Raw genomic sequence first — 21,943 nt, forward strand, 5'->3', positions numbered from 1 at the left:
AGATCACTTTTGAGTGGATGTTTGTTTCAAAAAATAATGATTCTAGGTCAGAGAAGGATTTTCGCTCCTGACCCTTTCAAAGGGTCCAGGGCGAAAATCTCAAAATCCCCTATTTTGCCTTGCAAGAACAAACCAAGCTTGGGTGGAGTGAATGAAGAAGACCATTGCCTAACCTTGAGTGGAGGATTCAAGACAAAATGATGAAGGAGTAAGCTTAAGCAAGGAAAATCGCTCCTGACCCTTCCAAAGGGTCCAGGGCGAAAAACACTAAAGTCACCTTTTCCTCCAAAATTCAAGTAAAACTAAGCCTGGACTTCAGTGAAAGAACCCATTTGGCATGCCTTGGAGAGGTTTTGGACCTCCAAAAATAAGAATTTTGAGCTCAGGAGAGAATTTCGCTCCTGACCCTTCCAAAGAGTCCAGAGCGAAATTCCCAAAAATGCAATATTTCCTTCAAAGTTTTGATGAGCTAACCCAGTGATGGAGACAAATGAACCCTAGAGATTGCCTTGGAGGAGTTTAATGATCAAACTAAGGTGAATTTTGGCCTAAAATGTAAAAATCGCTCATGACCCTTCCAGAGGGTCCAGGGCGAAATTCACATTTTCACCTAATTTCCTCATGTGAAATACTAAAAAATGAAATACAAGAGTTTGATTAGGTCGAAACAAACATGAACTCGCCTTCCGAGAGATTTTGGAGTGAAGGGAATGAGGTATTCAAGACCTAATTGGAAAAATCGCTCCTGACCCTTCCAAAGGGTCCAGGGCGAAATCATCAAAAAACCTATCATTCAACCTCATTTGATTAAGTCTAAGACAAATTGCAAGATCGTGAAGACAAAGTCATGGAAATTTGCAAAAATAAGTTGTGAAGTGAAGTGAGTAAGTCTAGATGAGAGGTTCAAACTGTAGGTCCCGGAGACAACTGAGGGGGGGGGGGGGCGGGGGTGAATCAGTTGTCTAATAAATTCAAACCAAAAACTTATTAACCAACTTAATGCTTAATACCGGTAAGACAGTTAAGTATGCCGGTAAACAGTGTTAACAGAAAATTGCAGTACCGGTAAGAATTAATGCATGAAACATAAGCACAAAGTCATCCACAACACATGACACCAATATTTGTAAGTGGAAACCCTGTAAGGGGAAAAACCACGATGGAAAACCTTACCCACAATCAGATGATACTACTGCAAATAGTAAGTGTACAAAGAGGGGTCTGCACATGCAGAAAGGCCAACAGCCTAGAGCTCACTGCTCAATCACAAATGGGAGTCACACTGACTACAGTTGGATGGTTAAATCCAATGAGAATGTACTGCACAAAATAGCATCTTCATATGCTGGATTCAGTACTAGTGTAATGCTGATATGCTTCTACAAAAACCTAACTTCACCTTCAAATGATGTCTTCGTGTATATCTCTGTTTGATCTCGCATATACCCTTCCTTAAATCTTTTTCGCATTCCACACTTGATCTTACAAATAAGATCTTACATTTATACCATACCCTAAGACCAATTTTAGTAGGTCGGCTCTACAAGATATTACAATAAAAACATTTTACAAATAATACAATATCCGATGCAATAACCGATTGAACATGTCGGCTTAATGCATTTATAACAATAATAAATTATCTCCATAGCGTGCCATGCTAATCTGGAAAAGATAAACCTGCCGGTGTAACCCTAGATAACCTGGACCTATTTGCCGGTAAAAGCAAATATGCAAATAAAAATATACCAATGATTATTACTTCAAAGTAAAGTGTCCACATGATGTCTTCGACATTACCAAGTGTCTTCTATGTCATTTCAGGTACCAGTGAACATTATATCCTGTCGGTTGACTATATACCGGTAACTGTTTGCACAGTTTACTGTTTGCCGGTGAATGTTGCTGGATCTCCAAAGTAGGTGTATTTGGTAGGTGTTGACATCAATGACAAAACCATACCAAAATACCAACAATCTCCCCCTTTGGCATTGATGGCAACACAAGATGGAAAAACCATCAAAGTGCCAAAACAGAAATGCCAATTACAAAAACCAATTCTCCCCCTGGGAGTAATATGTGTTTATACCAATCTCTCCCCAATGTTTTTCCATATATCTCTCCCCCTTTGAAATCAAATGCCAAAGTCACAAAAAGTCAAGTTCATACAAAATACCAATCAAGTCAATATACCAACTACTCCCCCTGGGAGGTAGCTTCCACATCAAATACCGGAGTAAAAGATTTGTCCATTTAATTCTGCCGGTTGATGACAATCATCAACTATCTAAGTCTCTACCGATGGAGGTAAGACTCCGAGCTGATCTCTGAGATACTCAAAAGTTTCCTTAGGCAAAGGTTTTGTAAAAATATCTGCAAGTTGTTCTTTAGTATTCACATAAACCAGTTTTATCTCCTTTTCTTCAACTTTTTCGCTTAGAAAATTCAGTTTGATAGAAACATGTTTTGTTTTAGAATGTAATACTGGATTCTTAGATATATCAATTGTTGCAGTGTTATCACAATATATAGTAATAGGTTCCTTGCATTTTACCTTTATGTCTTTCAACATTTGCTTAAGCCAAAGTACCTGTGTACAGTTTGTTGCTGCTGCAACATATTCTGATTCTGCTGTTGATAAAGATGTACAACTCTGTTTCTTACTCAACCAAGAAACTAATCTCTTTCCAAGAAAGAATGCTCCTCCAGTGGTGCTTTTTCTATCATCCAAATCTCCTGCCCAATTTGCATCTGTGTATGCATATAGATCAAAATTTTCATCTTTAGGATACCATAATCCAAGATTTGTTGTGCCTTGTAAGTACCGAAAAATCCTTTTTATTGCTGATTCATGATTTTCCCTAGGATTACTCTAAAATCTAGAAACTATACATACTGCATTCATAATATCAAGTCTAGTTTGTGTCAAATACAGTAATCCTCCTATCATAGATTTGTATCTAGTTGGATTAACAGGTGTAGATTCATCCCTTTGAGATAATTTGTCATTTGTAGTCATAGGTGTGCTTACCGGTTTAGAGTTTTCCATCCCAAATTTCTTAAGTAGTTCTTTCAAGTACTTAGATTGACTCAAAAATATGCCTTTATCAGTCTGTAAAATCTGCAATCCTAAAAAGAATTTTATTTCTCCGATCATAGACATTTCAAATTCATACTCCATTTTAAGAGAAAATTCTTTGCATAATCCATCTTCTCCTCCAAAGATTATATCATCAACAAATACTTCCATAATCAAGATGTCATCATTAGTTACTTTGTAATATAAATTGCTATCTGCATTTCCTTTAGTAAAACCAATTTTTAAAAGATACTTATCCAATCTTGCATACCAAGCTCTTGGAGCTTGTTTTAATCCATACAGAGCTTTTCTTAATCTGCAAACCATATCATTGTCATCTGTCAAGGAAAATCCATCAGGTTGTTCAATATAGACTTCCTCTTCAAGATCTCCATTCAAAAATGCACATTTGATATCCATTTGATAAACTTTGTAATCCTTGTGAGCTGCAAAGGACAAGAATAATCTAACTGCCTCAATTCTGGCTACCGGTGCAAAGGTTTCATTGTAATCAACTGCTTCTTTCTGAGAATATCCCTTACACACTAGTCTTGCTTTATTTTTGACAACCCTACCATCTTCATTGAGTTTGTTTCTAAATACCCATTTGGTTCCAATTACATTTTTATTTTTAGGCCGGGGAACTAATATCCAAGTATTATTTTTCTCAATTTGTCCTAATTCTTCTTCCATAGCTTTAATCCAAAATTTATCTTCACATGCCTCATTGATAGATAATGGTTCAATTTGAGAAATAAGACATAGCTCTTCATTTGCCAATCTTCCTCTTGTCATGACTCCTTTAAATTTGCTTCCAATTATCTGATCTTCAGAATGATTCAGTCTTACATACCGGGGTGTCTTAGTCTGTTGTTGCTCTTCAATTACTGTGGAATCCTCTGATCATACCGGAGTAACTGGATCATCATTCTGTACCGGTGGATTTACAGTTGGTTCATTTGTCATAATTTCTGTTACCGGTTCAGAGTCTATATACCTTGAAGTTCCTCTGAATTGTTCATCAATCTTTACATTTGTACTCTCAACAACTTTTTGTAATCTTTTATTAAAACATCTATATGCTTTACTCTTAGATGAATAACCAAGAAATATTCCTTCATCACTTCTAGGATCAAACTTGCCAATATACTCATCTCTTCTAATATAACATTTACTTCCAAAAATTCTAAAATACTTAAGAGTAGGAGTATTACCAAACCATAGTTCATGAGGGGTCTTACCGGTTTCACCTTTGATGTGAACTTTGTTGAATGTATAGACAGCAGTGCTTACTGCCTCTCTCCAGTACACATGTGGTAGATTTGCTTCTGATAACATACTTCTTGCTGCATCCAAAATAGTTATGTTTTTCCTTTCAACAACTCCATTCTGTTGTGGTGTCCGAGGTGCTGATAATCATCTTTTGATTCCATTTACTTCACAGAAGGTATTAAAATCTCTAGATGTGAATTCTCCTCCTTGATCTGATCTTAAACATTTAATTTTCTTACCGGTTTCATTTTCAACCATTGCTTTGAATAGTTTGAACTTCCCAAATGCTTCTGATTTTTCTCTGAGAAAAGTAACCCAACACATTCTAGAATAATCAGCAATAATTAGCATGAAATATCTATCACCTTGTAAGCTTTTAGTTCTAGCTGGACCACATAAATCAGTGTGAATTAAATCAAGAGCATTATTGGATTTTTTTGGAATACTTTTGAAACTAGCTCTAACCTGTTTTCCAAATTGACATTCCTTGCAAATTGTATTCTGAGGTTTCACAATTTTAGGTAGATCTCTAACTGCCTTAGAAGTACTGATTTTTACCATGCAATCAAAATTTACATGACATAGTCTTTTATGCCATAGCCAACTTTCATCTATATGAGCAATTAAACATGCCTTTTCACTGTTATTCAAATGAAAGATATTACCTCTAGTCTGATTACCGGTTGCAATTTCCAAACCAGTTCTATTCATGATTTTGCATTTTCCATTTTTAAATTGTAACTGAAAACCTTTCTCAACTAATTGACCGACACTTAAAAGATTATGTTTTAATCCTTCAACATAGTAGACATTGTCAGTGTTATGTTTACCATCAAGAGATATTGAACCCTTACCTTTGATTGAACAGGCTTTGTCATCTCCGAATCTTACTAAACCTCCATTGTATTCTTGAAAGTTCAAGAATTTACCTTTGTCTCCAGTCATGTGATGTGAGCATCCTGAGTCAATAATCCATTCATCCTTTGATTCAACTTTAGTTGCTAGGGCTTGTTCTACCGGTTGAGCAATAGGTACCGGTTGATCTTCTGTTATAGCAACAAAGACCCATCCATTGTCTGCTAGATCCTCATCAGAATCATCAGTCACACCTTCATCAACAATGTAACAAGATTTATCTTTGTTTTTCTTAAATCTGTATCTCTGATATTCAGGATTAGGTTTGTATGTCCTTCTAGCTTCTTCTCTTAGTCTAGCATGTCTTTCAGGGCATCTTGAAGCCATATGACCGATCTTACTGCAATTGAAACATTTAAAGGGTGCTTTACCTTCATACTTACTTCCAATTGGACCTTTTGGCATTTTTCTTGCAAATAGTGCTTCAAGTTCTTCAAGCTCTTCATTCTCCTTCCCGGTTTCTTCAAGTTCTCTTGCATAAAAGGCTCTCCAGTCTGATTTGTCGAAAGATGGAGCGGATGATGTTGATGCTTTGAAGGCCAAATCAATTTTTATAGTAGCAACAAGACCAAATTCCTTAATTTCAAAAGCTGAAAGTTTTCCAATCAATGTATCCCTAATTACTGATGTATTAGGCATTGTTCTCAACTCATTTATAGCAGTAACCTTCATTTTGTATGCCGGTGGCAAACCTCTTAAGATTTTTGAAACAATCTCATCTTCACTCAAGGTTCTTCCACAACATTTGATACCCAAAACAATTTCATTTACTCTTTCCATAAAAGCAGAAATCCTTTCATCTTCTTCCATTTTCAGATGTTCATACCTGACTTGGAAGCTTTCAAGTTTTGCAATTTTGACTGTGGAATCCCCTTCATTCAGTGTTTCCAAATGATCCCAAATAGCTTTTGCAGTGGATCTATCTGATAATCCCATGAGTTGTTGATCTAATAATGCACTCAAAAGTGCTTCTCTTGCTTTGCAATCATTTTCTTCATCTTTAGCTAAAGTAATGGGAGCAGTCTGGCCAGCTACAGCAGCAGTATAACCATTCTTAGTAACTTCCCAGATGTCTTTACCAATGCAATTCAAATGTGTCTCCATTCTGATTTTCCATATCCCAATGTTGGTTCCATCTAGTTTAGGACTATCCTTTCTAAAATAATTAGTAGACATTGGATCTCCTCAAGTTGTTAAACTTCTGCAAAAAGAGGACTAAGCTCTGATACCAATTGTAGGTCCCGGAGACAACTGAGGGGGGGGCGCGGGGGGTGAATCAGTTGTCTAATAAATTCAAACCAAAAACTCATTAACCAACTTAATGCTTAATACCGATAAGACAGTTAAGTATGCCGGTAAACAATGTTAACAGAAAATTGCGGTACCGGTAAGAATTAATGCATGAAACATAAGCACAAAGTCATCCACAACACATGACACCAATATTTGTACGTGGAAACCCTGTAAGGGGAAAAACCACGGTGGGAAACCTTACCCACAATCAGATGATACTACTGCAGATAGTAAGTGTACAAAGAGGGGTCTGCACATGCAGAAAGGCCAACAGCCTAGAGCTCACTGCTCAATCACAAATGGGAGTCACATTGACTACAGTTGGATGGTTAAATCCAATGAGAATGTACTGCACAAAATAGCATCTTCATATGCTGGATTTAGTACCGGTGTAATGCTGATATGCTTCTACAAAAACCTAACTTCACCTTCAAATGATGTCTTCGTGTATATCTCTGTTTGATCTCGCATATACCCTTCCTTAAATCTTTTTCGCATTCCACACTTGATCTTACAAATAAGATCTTACATTTATACCATACCTTAAGACCAATTTTAGTAGGTCGGCTCTACCAGATATTACAATAAAAACATTTTACAAATAATACAATATCCGATGCAATAACCGATTGAACATGTCGGCTTAATGCATTTATAACAATAATAAATCATCTCCATAGCATGCCATGTTGATCTGGAAAAGATAAACCTGCCGGTGTAACCCTAGATAACCTGGACCTATTTGCCGGTAAAAGCAAATATGCAAATAAGAATATACCAATGATTATTACTTCAAAGTAAAGTGTCCACATGATGTCTTCGACATTACCAAGTGTCTTCTATGTCATTTCAGGTACCGGTGAACATTATATCCTGCCGGTTGACTATATACCAGTAACTGTTTGCACAGTTTACTGTTTGCCGGTGAATGTTGCTGGATCTCCAAAGTAGGTGTATTTGGCAGGTGTTGACATCAATGACAAAACCATACCAAAATACCAACACAAACAAGTCTTGAAATAATCTAGACCTTCATCACTTTGGACATTTCAATGCCTAAGGGAGAAAGGAAACTTCATTAAGCCTCAATCAAAACTTAATATTCACAAATTTTCTCTAAATTTGCCAAATTCAAGAAGTTAAATGAAATTCGCATAATTTAAGGCATTTGTAATTGAATTAATTAATTTTAAGCCTTAAAACAAATGAAAATGGACACCTTTCAAGCCTTGAAATTAATTTTAAACTTTAAAAAAAAATAAAGGTGAGCGCTCAAATTCATTTATTTGCTTTTACAAGCAAGTCGGCCTCCTTTTAAAAGGAATTTTATTTGTTTTATTGCTAAAAACCTAGGTCGGCCTCATGGTTAATTAGGGTGAGCACCCTATATAAGAGAGGAGTGTTGTAGCATTTTCAAATCATTCATTCATTCCTTCTTATGCGAATTTGAGGAGCAGATCATAGGAGTGAATTTTTGCTAAATTGGAGGCTAATTTCCAGAATTTGCTAAGTGGTTGGAGGCTAGTGGAAGGCGAACTTCTTTTGAAGGTTAAACAAGACATAATTCATCCAAAGGGAGATCAAAATTCAATCCTTATCCAGCAAAATCTGGTCTTCTTTCTTCCATTTTTCAAGGTTCATAGTTAAGCTTTCAAAGAAGGAGGTATGAAGAATCGAATTTTTGAAGTTTCTATTGAAGACTTATTTTGATTTCATAGCAATCTTTTAAAGTCTAAGTCTCGAAAAATCTAATTTTCATTCATAATTAATTTGAGAATATATAATTCTTGATTTATCATGTCATTTTCAAATTAATGTTTTGAATTATTCCCTTGAAAGGTCTTAAATTCTATGCTTTAAGGTATGATGCTTAAAGACTAATTTTAAATTTTTGTTTAGGCATCAAATGACAACCCCCAAAGCCGGAGGATCTACTACTCGGCAGGCTCTCATCAAAGAAGATCAAGCCAGATCAAGGACAATCTCCTCCAGTCCAGCATCATTAAGGACGACCTTCTCCATCTATCTTCCAGTCCAGCATTTGAAGGAAGGCATCACCAAATTGAGCATCAACCAAGTGTTTGACAAGGTGGCATCCTAGTCATCACTCCTCCAGTCTGGTTGGTCCACCTCAGCATGTCCAGATTCAATGTACCTGGCTCATTAAAGATGGCACAAACTTCGATGTACCTACCCCGGCTATCCATTGGTCGAATATTCCAGAGAAGACGTGTCCAAATAATGCAATTATTTCATTGGTCAGAATTAAGTTTGTTATAACAAACCCTAATTAGGGTTTCATTGTAAAATCTTGGCCATTGATCTTGAATTGATCCAAGCCGTTCATTGTATTTGAGGATGTTATATATGCCCTCACTCATTTCATTTTAAGGGGTTAGAAAGGTTAGAAAAGAGAGAGAGCTTAGAGAGAAGAAAGTTAGAAAGTTATTGTTGTAGCAAGATTGAGTAGTGAAGAAAGAATTTTGAACAATTGTTGTCCATTTGGCTATGAGATCAATAAAATATTGAAGTTATGGTGTTTTATTGCAATACTTGTGGCTATCTTCATGACTGTTTATCTTCTTGAATCACTCTCAGTTGAAATAGCATTTAAATTTTAAGTTTGAAAGACGAATTGTTGTGCTTGATCTTTGATAAGATTCACATTCCAAACCACTAGCTGCTTACTAATTGTGAGGACGCCTTGTGTGGTCAATTGGAAACATTGAGATTGATTAAGAATTCAATCATTCTTGGAAGTATTGATATGTATCTCTATGATAGTATCTATATCCTTGATGATTTGAAGGTTATTGAATCCCCTTAGAAGATCACATCAATTCCAGTAGAGTTGTAATTTCCTGGCGATACTGAAATTGGTAGAATCTTATTAAGTCTAGTCTTCATTGAGTCATTCTTAGGATTAGTTCAAGTATTCCTTCCTTGAAACCCTTATCTTTTGACATTTTTTTGAAATCTGTTAGTGTTAGGAAAATCATGTTCCTGCATTTGGAAAGAAAGTAACACGGACAAGCTTTCTCTGAAAGTACGTAAGGCCCCTTGAAGAAACAGCATACACAACGACCACTGGTGCTTATCCACACGTAGAGATCCTACAAAAAGAACCTTGAAGTCATCACCAATTGATCCTTTTCGCGACATCTTCAGCATTCGGAGACTTTAATCAAGAGAGGATAAGGTACCTTTAGGTATTTTATTCTGTGTTTGGTCGTGTACAAAATACACATCAACAATACCTCTATAATCAAAATCAGCTCTAGGTTTAAACCTTTTGAGCTTGATTTCCTGCAATTCAGCCTCCATGGCCTTAGCCTTCACAGATGTGACAAGGGAGTATCGGCCAATTTTCAATGGGTTTGTGGTAGAGATCCCCATTCCAACCTTGTGTCTAGCAGACTGAAAAGTGTGAACAGCCATGATCTGTCTTCCCAACTCCATAAGAATTATCTTATCGGTTGGGTATCTCGAAAGCATGTATGGCTGACCATCATAGCATCCTATCCTCATATAGGTGAAGGTGGGAAATTGCAGAAACAAACACCCATACTCAAACACCTTGACCCATGCCTCATCTGATACTCTCTTGTTCCTGAGATTTATGTCAAACTGACACATGAAATATCCGAAGAATGCATCTTGGACCCTTCTGAAATGCAGTCTGCTGGGTCTCAACGGCAACTGGTCATAATATTCCCAAACTGGTATAAATGAGCGATCACCCTTGGTAGAAAGACCTGGAAAGTGTCTAAGTGATGTTGCTAAATATACCAAATAGGAATTCATGAAGAAGGTCATGGTGGTAGGAACTGCTACAAGTTGTTCGCACAAGGCATCACTGATGACTTCCCCCCATGAAATGTGATGTGACTGTCGTATGAACATAATGAACTGATACATCCATGGCTCAAAGACATTGGAATGTTCAAGGCCCATCATCCTGCTGAGAAGAGTGATGGTGTCTCCTATCTCCCATTTGAAATCACAACGGTACAACTTTGCCCACCTTGAGAAGGAAGGTCGTGGCTCTTGGATCCACCTATTGATGTGCCGCTTGCAATCTTTTTCTCTCTTCACGTAATATTCCGCTGCACTTTCTTTGGTGATTTCCATATAAACAGGTGCAGGAGGTATTCTGAAGACCTTCTCGATTGTATCCGCATTGAGACGAATTATAGCTTCACCATCATCATTTTTGATGACTCTTGATTCCTTGTCAAAACGATGGGCGCATGCAAGAACAAACTCAGGTTCTAGGGCAGCCACTAGGAAGGAAGATGCATGATGGATATGGCTGTACAACAGCCGCTGCAAGTTATTATCCTGTGGATCTTCTACCCTGTTGACGAATTCTGCCATATCAACGTGCCCTATCTCGGTGTCTCTGATGCGATCCAAAGGAGAAGAAACCTGGGAAGGTGCAACCTCATTCTGATATTTGTCATATTTGTATTTCATTTTCTTTGGAGTTGGAGATGCCAGCAAATCTGTCATTGATTGTGAACCTGGAATACTGTGATGAAGACTTAAAAGGGTTAAGGCAACATCATAGTCAGCTGCAAATATCATTCTTCCTTATCCAAATGGGAAAATTTTCATTTTTTGAATTTCACGATTTTGTGAGAGGAAGAGGGGAAATATGTAGAAAGGGGAAAATCTTGACTTTTGACCAATTTCGGATCTTGGGAGAATTTTCGCAAGTATACAAGTTGGAAAGGACATACATGCAATTGAGGTTTTAAAACCTGAATACAAGTACACTTGTACATTCGAAAATGGAGAAATGGACAAAAAATGAGATTTTGACTTGCGGAAAATGATGGAAATGAGAAGTACGGATATGGGGAACATGAATGGATAGAAATGGGAAAATCCAAGAAAGTCATTTGCATGAAAATGGGAAGAACTCTTCAACATGTAATCCGGTTTTAAAAACCCAAATTTGCAAGGGAGGGGTATTTCACACTTTTCAACTTGGAATTTTAACCAAACATGGTTAAATTCCTTAACCGTAGGGGAAGAACAAGAGTTTCCAGCGAACTTGTAATTGAGATTAAAAATCCCGAATACAAGTAAAGAGGGAATTTTTGGGAAGAACAATGCAATTCGAAAATTGCATACCAAGAGGAAAAATCCTCTCACAAAAACTGATTTTTGGGGGAAGAACAACACATATTTACAAAAATGCAACTAAGAAAGCAAGAAAATAATAAAATAAAGGAAAGAAAGGAAAGAAGCCATACCTTTCTTGAAAATGCAAATGCTTCTCCAAAAATGCAATAATCTTTGGAAAGAAGAAGGAAAACCGGTAAATAGAAGCAATCCGTAATGCCAAACCCTTATCAAGTTTTTGCAAAAATGCCCCAAATTGATAAATGTAGCAGCAATCCCGAATTTGGAGGATTAAAACGCCAATAAGAGAGCACAACCAAGAGGATTGGAACAAAACGGCTAAGGAGGAGTTGAAGAAATGATGACAAACGTTTGCAAAACGTAGCCAAAGGAGTCACATGAAGAAAAACGTGGCCATCATTTGCATCTTCAATGGCATCATTAAATAGCTTAAAACTCTTCTCAAACTCCACGCATAGGTAAGAGAGGGCAAAACGTTTTAGGAGAATGCAGCTTCATTAAGTTCTAATCCCTCAAAATGTGGCATTAAAGAAAAACGTGTTTGCTGATCTAGGGCGAAAAACTAGTCAATGCAACCTCCATTTGGCGTGAAAGATGTCCATGAATGCATGAAAATAGGGTAGAAGCAAAAACGCCTTTCCTCCCTAGAAAATCTCCACAAAAAATTGCTTTGAATTCTTCAAAAACCGTTTTTTTCTTTGCATTTCGGGTTTTCTTGGAATGAAAGACAAGTTCGATTTTGCATAACAAGTGAAAATCGGGTTTTTGGGAGAGGAAGACAAGTTCGATTTTTCACTTTTTCACTTGGCAAGCCAAAATCGGGTTTTTCTAGACAAACTGCAAGTTTAAAATTTACTTTTTCACTTGGCAAGCCAAAATCGGGATTTTCTAGACAAACTGCAAGTTTAAAATTGTCAACAATGCACTTGCAAGGTAAAATCGGGTTTTTTGGAAAGGAATACAAGTTTTATTTACTTGTAAAAGGGAAATAAAATCCCTACAAGAAGTTAGAAATACTTGCACAAATGTAATGGGGATTTAAAATCCCTATTACATGCAAAAACCATTAAAGTAGGGGTTTTTTGACCAAACTGCAAGTTTACTTGTAATTGGACGAAAAAATCCCTATTTTAACTAAACAAGACCAAAAAAATTGCAAGTAACATCTTTTAATAAAAATGCACATGTAATAAGCTAAAAATTCCCCTACAACAACCAATACAATGAATATCATTAAAACTTGCAGTTTGAAGAAAATTCTCCACCTGCAGTCGGGGTTTTAAAACCCGAAATTGAATGAAAGACATAGCAAACGAACCCAGAATTTGACGAAATTCGAAACGTAGTTCGAGGATAGATTGAGGATTAAGCCAGTCCAAGGATTCGTCAAAATTTTGTCTCGAGAAGCGTGCCATAGAGTAAAAATTTTCATTTGTTCACAAAAAGTTCATGTAGTGGTCCCTCATTTTTGTTTCCGAAAATGAGGACAACAACTGGCTCTGACTGGGGAATTCTTTCATTTATCCTTCAAGATTGTGAAAGAAAAGAATCCAAAACTCTAAGTGCCTTCCTTTTATCCATTGGGTCACAGAGTCAAACAAAGCAAAAACAAACAAACAAAAGACGCAAAACAAACAAGAGAAAGACATTATGTACAAGAAGTTACCTCGAATCTTCATTCAAAGTAAAGCTTCAAATGCTGACCATTATAAGGCAGCGCAAATGGTGTACCATCATGATAAGCCAAGATAAAAATATCTTCTCCAGCAACACGGTGAATAGTGAAGGGCCTCGCCAAAGAGAATCAAATTTGCCATGTAAACCTTTCGGTTCCCTTCGCTTATCCCAAAGCAAAACACGATCACCAACTTGGAATCCTTTTTGCTTTGCTTTCTTATCAAAAAGAACTTTAACTTGTTGCTGATGCTGAGCAATCCGATCTACCACTTGTGTTCTTTGTTCTTCCAGCTGAGAAAGATACATGATCCTTTTGTCTAAAGCATTCTCATAAGTTTGATCTTCAATTGCTTTAGCCAACTTGAGAGCAAGAAGTTCCAAAGTGATGGGTATTTCTGCATTGATCCCATAAAGAAGCTGAAATGGTGACATACCAATAGCCCTTTTGGGTGTGATTCTGTCTGCCCATAAAGCATCAAAAAGAGCCTTATGCCAGGACCTTTGATTTTCCTCCACAAGCTTGCGAATGATAGTAATCAAATTCTTGTTACTAGATTCCGCCTGACCATTAACTTGGGGATAATAATCGGATGAATGAGTTAACAATATATTATACTCAAAGCAAAATTGTGAAATTTCTGAGGAAGAAAAGGTGGCTGCATTATCAATCACAATTTTGAATGGAACACCAAACCTGGAAATAATATTCTCCTTGAGGAATATGCATACTATCTCAGAAGTAGTGTTCTTCACCGGTATGGCTTCCACCCACTTGGTGAAATAATCAGTAGCTGTAAGGACATATGAATGACCTGCACTTGAAGAGGGATTGATGACACCAATAAAATCAATGCCCCACTGCCGGAAAGGCTCTTCAACAATAACCGGCTTCAATGGTAATGCTGCAAGCTTTGGTTTGCCTACAAACTGCTGACAATGTACACACTTACGCACCCACCGGAAAGCATCTTGAAAGAGCGTAGGCCAATAATACTTTGCTCTCAAAATTTTGTGAGCAGTCACTGGTGCAGAAAAATGTCCACCACAAGCCTTGTCATGGAAAGATTCCAGCAATTTGGTTTGTTGTGCTTTGTCAACACAACGGAGGAAAGTACCGTCAATGGCTCTTTTGTACAAACCAGTATCCCATAATACAAAGTTCGCAGCTTAACTTGATACTTCTTTTTTCCTTGAATGACAAATGTTGTGGACATTCGCCATAAGTCAAGAAAAATGCTATATTAGAATACCATTCATTGGTAGTACTGACAAACAATACCTTGGGAAGATCTTCAGAATCATCCAATTCTCGTTCCTCTGGAATACCTTCCACCATCAGCTGACAGAGTCCTCTTCCTCGGACAAGTTTTGTAGGCTTAATATCCAAGTCATACTCTTGGATTTTAGCAATCCAATTTCCTCTCTTTGTGCCAAAATCCTATTGTGTTAAGATTGATTTGACTGATATATCAGGAACTAACACAACGGTATGAGAATTCAAGATGTTAAAACGGAAATTCTTAACTGCTTTAACAACTGCATAGGCATTCTTCTCAATAGAGGAATATTTGAGTTCATGAGACTTCAAAGGACAACTCATGAAAGCGATAGGAGATTCAATCCCTTCTGAATTTTTCTGCATCAAAATAGCCGACAGAGTATGCTTGGAAGCATAACTATACATGATGAACTCCTTGGTGTAATTGGGACAAACCAACACGGGTGCATGGGCAAATGCATCTTTCATTTCATTGAATGTTGTTCTTCCTTCAGAATTCCAATGGAAAGCAGACTTTCCTTTCATCATATCCACAATATGACGAGTCTTTTCCGCAAAGTCCGGAATGAATCTTCGCAGAAAATTTACCTTACCAAAAAAGGAATGAACAGTAGTCTTGTTGGATGGAAAAGGGAATTCTAAATAGATTTAACCCTTTCAGGATCAACTTTTATACCTTCCTTGGAAACAATATGACCAAGAAGTTTTCCCTCCATCACCCCCAAAAACTGACTTCTTGGAATTAAGAGAGATGTCGTGCTTACGACATCTTTCAAGTACATCTTGTAAATGAAAAAGATGATTCTCACGATCTTTAGAAAAAACAGTAAGATCATCAAGATACACTACAATATACCTTCCTACAATACCACGGAAAGCCAAGTCCATAGCTCGTTGGAAAGTAGCCCCTGCATTGATCAACCTGAAAGGCATTCTGCGGTATGCAAATGTACCCCATGGAGTAGTAAATGCAGTCTTATGTTGATCAAGTTCACTAACCTCAATCTGATTGTATCCCGAAAATCCATCCAACATAGATAGCATCTCGGAACCAGTCACCGTTTGCAAAACTTGATCCATGATTGGCAATGGATAATTATCCTTGAGTGATAGCTGATTTAGATTTCTGAAATCAACACAGATACGTATTTCTCCATTCTTTTTATGCACCGGCACTATATTCGCCAACCATGTTGAATGATGGATGGGAAAGATAATCTGAGCATCAAGCATTTTTTGAACTTCAGAAAAAATGGTACCTGAAATCTTCGGATTATACTGGCGTTGCTTCTGTCTAAAAGGTTCTGCACCAAGCTTGAGAGGAATGTCATGCTGCACTTCCTTGGGTTGAAAAGATTTCAGATCATCATATGAGTATGCCAAGACATCATGGTATTGGCGCAAAAGCTGAATAAACTGATCTCTCTCATCTGAAGTGCAGTTATTGCCAATATTGACAAACTTTGGATCTTCATCTGAACCAATATTGTATTTCTCATATCCCATAGGAGAATCAGCACTTTCTTGTTGTCGTCTCTTGATATAATGATCATGTTGATCGAAAAGTTTTTCAAGAGAAACCAACCCCTTGGGAATTTTATTTCCTTTCAGCTGAAGAATATTTTCATCTGACTCAGATGATGTATCAGACATTGAATCTGATGACAAAGAAGTAGAAGTATTACTTCCTTCAAAATACAGGTTGTTGAAACAATCCTCAGCTTGCAAAAAATTATTGATCTGCTTGTCATCATTAAAAATCTGCCAATGATCCCAATTGTCAGGCACACTAGGTCTGCAGATTATCTCAATAATATATTTATCTTGACCAAAGTCAAGATGGGGAATTAATGAAGTAGCTGAAACAGCAAGAGAATCAGCTCTATCATTGTATTCACAAGGAAGTTGTCAATTCATCAACTACCATGTTATTGTCAGTTCCCACCACATGACAAAAGCAAGAGAGAGTTGTCATGAAATATCCTTCAATATTTCATCATTGAATGGCTCACACATGTTATTGGCCATACTTCTTCCACTATAACATCAATTGTTTGCATAGTAAACATACCTTCACAATTCTACACTTCTATACATGGACTTTTTTCATATAATATACTTAGTTTTGATAACTCAATTATTCAAGAGCTTTATATTTTCAGCACACAGACCAAAGCCTTCTTAATCATTGTCCTATTCAAGTCCAAAATCACTTTCACTTCAAAGTTCTTCACCACCCTAAGTTGTTCATCACTATTACTGGCAATCAAGCTGATATGATAGGGTATTCAAAACAATTACAAACTACTACTTTCCCTGAATCATATTCCCATATTTTATTGATCGACGCCTTGGACTTGCTCCTAGACCAAGCATGGAAGAACAATTAACAACCAATGGAGTAGAGGGTAACATCTGTTTCATTGGTTCTAGCATCAGTAAAGAACTTCCAGGTGTTTTCTTCTTCCTCTTTTCCAACAACCTTCCTGGTTTTCTTGATGGACAATATTGAAGTTTTAAGATCATCAAGGTTCTTGACCAAGCTTGACTTCTCTCTTTGGGTCATTTTTAGCCTAGGTTTTCAAAGTTTTCTCAAATTCCATATTCAAAAATCCTAACTTTCAGTCCTAAATACAGCCTCAATGTCAATAAGAAAACACACTACAAAAAAGATTTGTTTGCTTTGGGCACTTACAAATGCTCACAACTAGATCTTTAATAATTCAATTCTCAAACCTGCAAGATTCAACAAAAAATTCGAATTTCTAGATCAAGCATCAAATTATTCACCTCAATTTCACTTAATGCTCTGCCTTTACTTGCTCTCTGTGTTCTTAATCAGATTCAATCGATTCTCTGGTCATTGGCTCACATTAGTTTGCTCGGCTCACTCTACATGCAAATAACTTTGGTGAAACTCTAAGCAAACTCTCTAAGTCTCATAAAATTTTAACACAAGGAAAATTAATGGTGGATGCATTCAAATAAGCCCAAGCTAAACTGTCAATCATTCATTGGAATTTAAATTAGCTTTGATCACTCATTCAAGCTTCACTTTGTGGGACTAAATATAGGTTTGGCAAAGGCCATTGGTTGAATCAACAGTTCATATGCCACCTGTCAACAAATCAATGGTGATCAACTCATTGGGTGTTCAAAAGTGGACCCCATTTGGGCATTGGCAATTATCCCATTGAAGGAATCACTTTTATCTTTTGATTGCCCCATTGAGCATTCAATTACCCTTGTTAACTCTACCAAGCCTAAATGCTTGATCAAACAAGATCAAAGGCCCGTATTCACTTTAATTAGATTGATTGATGGCCAATGGACTTTCAAGGATATGATGACCTAAATTAAATATATCATTGTAATACAACTCAGCCAACAGTGTACAAAAACAAAGCCAGATCTATTCCAAGCAACATCCAGGTACATATATTGACTATTTTCTTTTGTTTTTTAGTCATATACATCAGGTTGTATCTACTAACATGATATTCCTTGTTAGGCATTCCCAGCATACAACACTATACTAATTGATACAGATCTGACCACCCTCGATGATTCCTGAGCATTCTGCAGTCTGCAAGTCTGAATTCACTGATGATGTTGACAGCCATCTGTACGAATCTGCTGTCAAGATATCCCACGTACTGCACCTGAGGGTTTCCATCCCCCAGAAGCAGGTTTGCACCTGAAGGATATTGTCTCCAATGTTCCAGCTGCTGTAGCAATGCCACTACACTGAAATGAGAGTTCAATGTTTGTTCATTTTCCAAAAGTGTCTTCTCTTCTGCTGCTTTATAATCCCAGCTTCCCCAATCATTGGCAATTGGTCCTCAATCAGAGGCAGATGACTGATAAGTTACTCCAACCAATGACAGTTAACTGAGTCGCTCCCTCCTTAATCACTGACAGTTCCAAACAGTTAAACCATTAATTGGTGGCAGTTACAATAATTAACTGACTACACATCCACCTTATTCCAGTTCTAACTAAACAAAGAAGTGGTGCGGACAGGTGTGATGACAACATACACAATGCCTTATTCTAATATGCAACCATCTTAACTGACATACCCAGTGGCTACACAACTGGAGGACACAAAGATGCATCTGTTTCATAACTGAAGACTCAATCCTATGTAATCGTAGACAGAGCACTTACTCAGTGCTGCAGGTAGATGAAGAATCGGGTCCTACATTTGGAACCAGTGAACGGCCAATCAAGGGAGGCATATCCCTTCTTTCATTCAATCATTTAAACATTTAATTTATCTTGCTTCTTATGCTGACTTCATTTACCCAATTAAAAGAATCAACTTTTGTTCTGGAACCCACTGGCACACATAGGGTATCATGGTCATAGAATAAAGTAGATTAATGGCCATCATGCAATCAATCATCGAGCTACAGCCCCTTTGGGAATCAGTAATTGAGTGATCAAAGCTGATCAAAGCAGTTTAATAAGCCTTCAGTTGTTCTTTTGAAGATTCAACCTACCTAGTTTCCTTCACCGAGTCTATTCATCCAATCCAAAGGCTAGTTAGACACCCTAGGACCCAACAATCCAAATTGAACCTTCCCATCCATCAGATTACGGTTTTAAACAAATCAATGACTATATTTGATGCAGTCTTCACTAAGCAGAAGCCTTTGTTGAAAGTGCGATTGACCAATAAAAGAGGTCTTTAATATCCTTTGTAGAATCTTTCACATCTGACATGTAATATCTTGACTGTTAGATCAACAAGATTGATGGGTCCACATTCTATCGCCTCTATGCCTTCAATCAATAGTTCGGACTTCATTGGATAAAAGGCACATTTGGTTCAGAAAATGCTCAACCATTTAGTTTATTGGTTGGCTCATTTCTTGCAGTCTTTCGGACTTAGGGAACGTAGCCAGCTAAACCAATTCACAAATACCCAATCAAAGACTTCTACAAACCTTTCTCAACTTGCCTTTGATCGCTTTATCAGTCTTTGTCATTCTTCGATGATATCAATTATTAATGAAAACCTGATTTGATTGTGACACCATGCCTATCCTTTGATTGTGCCTTTGTGCATTATACTTTAAATGCCAAACCTGAACGTGCAATCAAAGCAAAAAGTAAGCAGATTTTTCAATACTTAGCCAATTTTTTAATCTTCTGACTATCAAATATGAACCACTAATCGATGAATCAGACTAAACCAAAAGCCAAAAACCTTCTTAAAGAGCTACACAATCTCAGAAACAGAAGAATAGTTTGATCATTGTCAGACCCTTTAGATGGGACATTTCAAAGGATAACAAACCCAACATTGTCTTCAACTAATGTGAAACATTGGGATTGAAAGACTATTAATTGGTTTTGTTCTAATCTCATTTGGAAGATGTAAAATATATAAGCTGCTTCAAAACCAAACCATTTTGTTATTGGGATTGTGAGCTTACTCCACATTGACAACCACTGTAAGACGAGGAAGGCTATCTATTTTCATTGTTTAGGTATCAATATGTAAAATGATCATACATTGACAATTATCATAAGACACGAAAGACAAACCAATTTTGTTGTAAGAGATTGTGAATTTACTCCACATTGACAGCAATTGTAAGACAAAGATGACTATCCATTATCACTGTTTACATGTCAATATGTAAAATGATCATACATTGGTGTTGAGTATGAGACAGGGAAGGCCAACCATTCTTGTTGTTAAGCGTGTGAAACGAGCTTTTCCTTAAATGATTGCGGGAGAATAAAGGCTAAGCCGTTTCTGCGGCTGGGTATGTCATTTTTTTCCATATTAACAACAATTGTGAGACAAGAAAAACTCCCACTACTCACAGAAAAGTTTATGATGTCCGTAACTTCCTATGGCATGCTGGATACTGTGGACATTTCATTCCAGATTTCGGCAAAATTGTTGCGCCATTTCTCGCTATAATGCTTGAGGATGCCAATTTAAAATGAACAAATGCTCGTCAGATAGCATTTGATACTTTGAAGGATAGGCTGGTCACAGCCCCCGACTTGCAATGGACTGAATGTAACCTCCATGCCAAGGGCATTACAGGGACTAAAAGCTTTGTCAATCCAAAAGCAAGACTTGGAGTGCAAATTCACATGTTAATCTGATATGTTGGCATCCTGCTCTACTTTACTATTACCATCATCGCTGGCGACTAAATCGAATCTGACTATTGCACTAAAAATTACAGAATTCAATAAAGAAACACAACATAGCATCCCTTTTTAAAGATTTCGTGCTCCAGCAATATCCAATCTATCTCTTGAACTCACGAGAAGGGGACCTGAATTTTAATCCTAATTGCTCTGAGGGTATTACCAACACAAAAAAATTCAAAGAGCAAGAGTCGAATGCTTACCATTCTTGCTCAAGGCGGGGCGGAATATCGACCATCCACTCTGGCAGCATAAATTGGCGAGAGAACCAGTGGCGTGCGCTCGCCCCCTTGAGCTTAGTGGCCTCGTGCGCCTCTATCTTATCAACTGCCTTGGAACTTCCTGACGACGTGGCCTCCTCTTCCTCTGCAGTAAAATATGCGTCCCCATCGTTACTCCTCGCGCTGTTCACCACATCATCTAATGGCTGCTGCTGATCAGGGATATGCTGGTCCTCTTCTTCAGGTGGAGAGGAGAGCAAGGCAGAAGCGAGGCGCCTTGCTTGCAGCTGTGAGTCCTGGCGGTTGTGGCTCTGACGCTGCAAAGCCAATTCTCTGCGCTTCTGTTGATCCGAAAGTAAGCGCTTGTGAACTCGGTGCGAGGACGTGACAGGGCCGGCCATGGATAGCTTGCAAGGAGGTCTACAACCCTGTTAAAGCCTCTACAGAGGTTTTGCTATGCTCTGCTTCCCTCCTTGTCTTCAACTGCAGAGCTCTAGACTTTTGAATCAAGGCACAAATTTAATTAGGAAACCAATATTTATATTTTTTAAAAGTTATAGGTGTAGAAATATCAAATTTCAAAATATTTAATATATTTCAAAATATTTAATATTATCAATAATATCTATAAAATTAAAACAATTGAAATAAAAAAATTAATTTAAAAAACAAAATGATTTCATCACTATCCATCTAATTAAATATGAAAATTAGTATCCCTAATAAAAAATTCCACTACTAAACCTAATCTCACAATGTTATGTAGAGAGGGACAATTGAAGGAGGTGTTGCACATCCTATACACCACACACAATCTCCCTAAAGACTCCTTTACATATCTTCATTAATACAAACATTCTCAAGATCATGCTTTCA

At 37.3% G+C, this 21,943-nt stretch overlaps 1 protein-coding gene across 2 annotated transcripts in view; it reads right to left on the minus strand.

Moving 5' to 3' along the window:
- LOC131033277 (uncharacterized) overlaps positions 1 to 21,578 on the minus strand; it is a 176,048-nt gene extending 154,470 nt beyond the window's left edge. The window contains exon 1 of one of the 2 annotated variants that reach the window (XM_057964452.2): positions 21,050 to 21,578. In XM_057964452.2, coding sequence (XP_057820435.2) covers positions 21,050 to 21,468 — 419 coding nt within the window. In that variant the 5' untranslated portion in view covers positions 21,469 to 21,578. The remainder of the gene's footprint in view (positions 1 to 21,049) is intronic. The other variant, XM_057964453.2, reaches the window with a different exon arrangement.
- Positions 21,579 to 21,943: the final 365 nt, after the last annotated feature.

Source organism: Cryptomeria japonica, chromosome 10, assembly GCF_030272615.1.
Source record: "Cryptomeria japonica chromosome 10, Sugi_1.0, whole genome shotgun sequence".
Classification (NCBI taxonomy): Eukaryota; Viridiplantae; Streptophyta; class Pinopsida; order Cupressales; family Cupressaceae; genus Cryptomeria; species Cryptomeria japonica.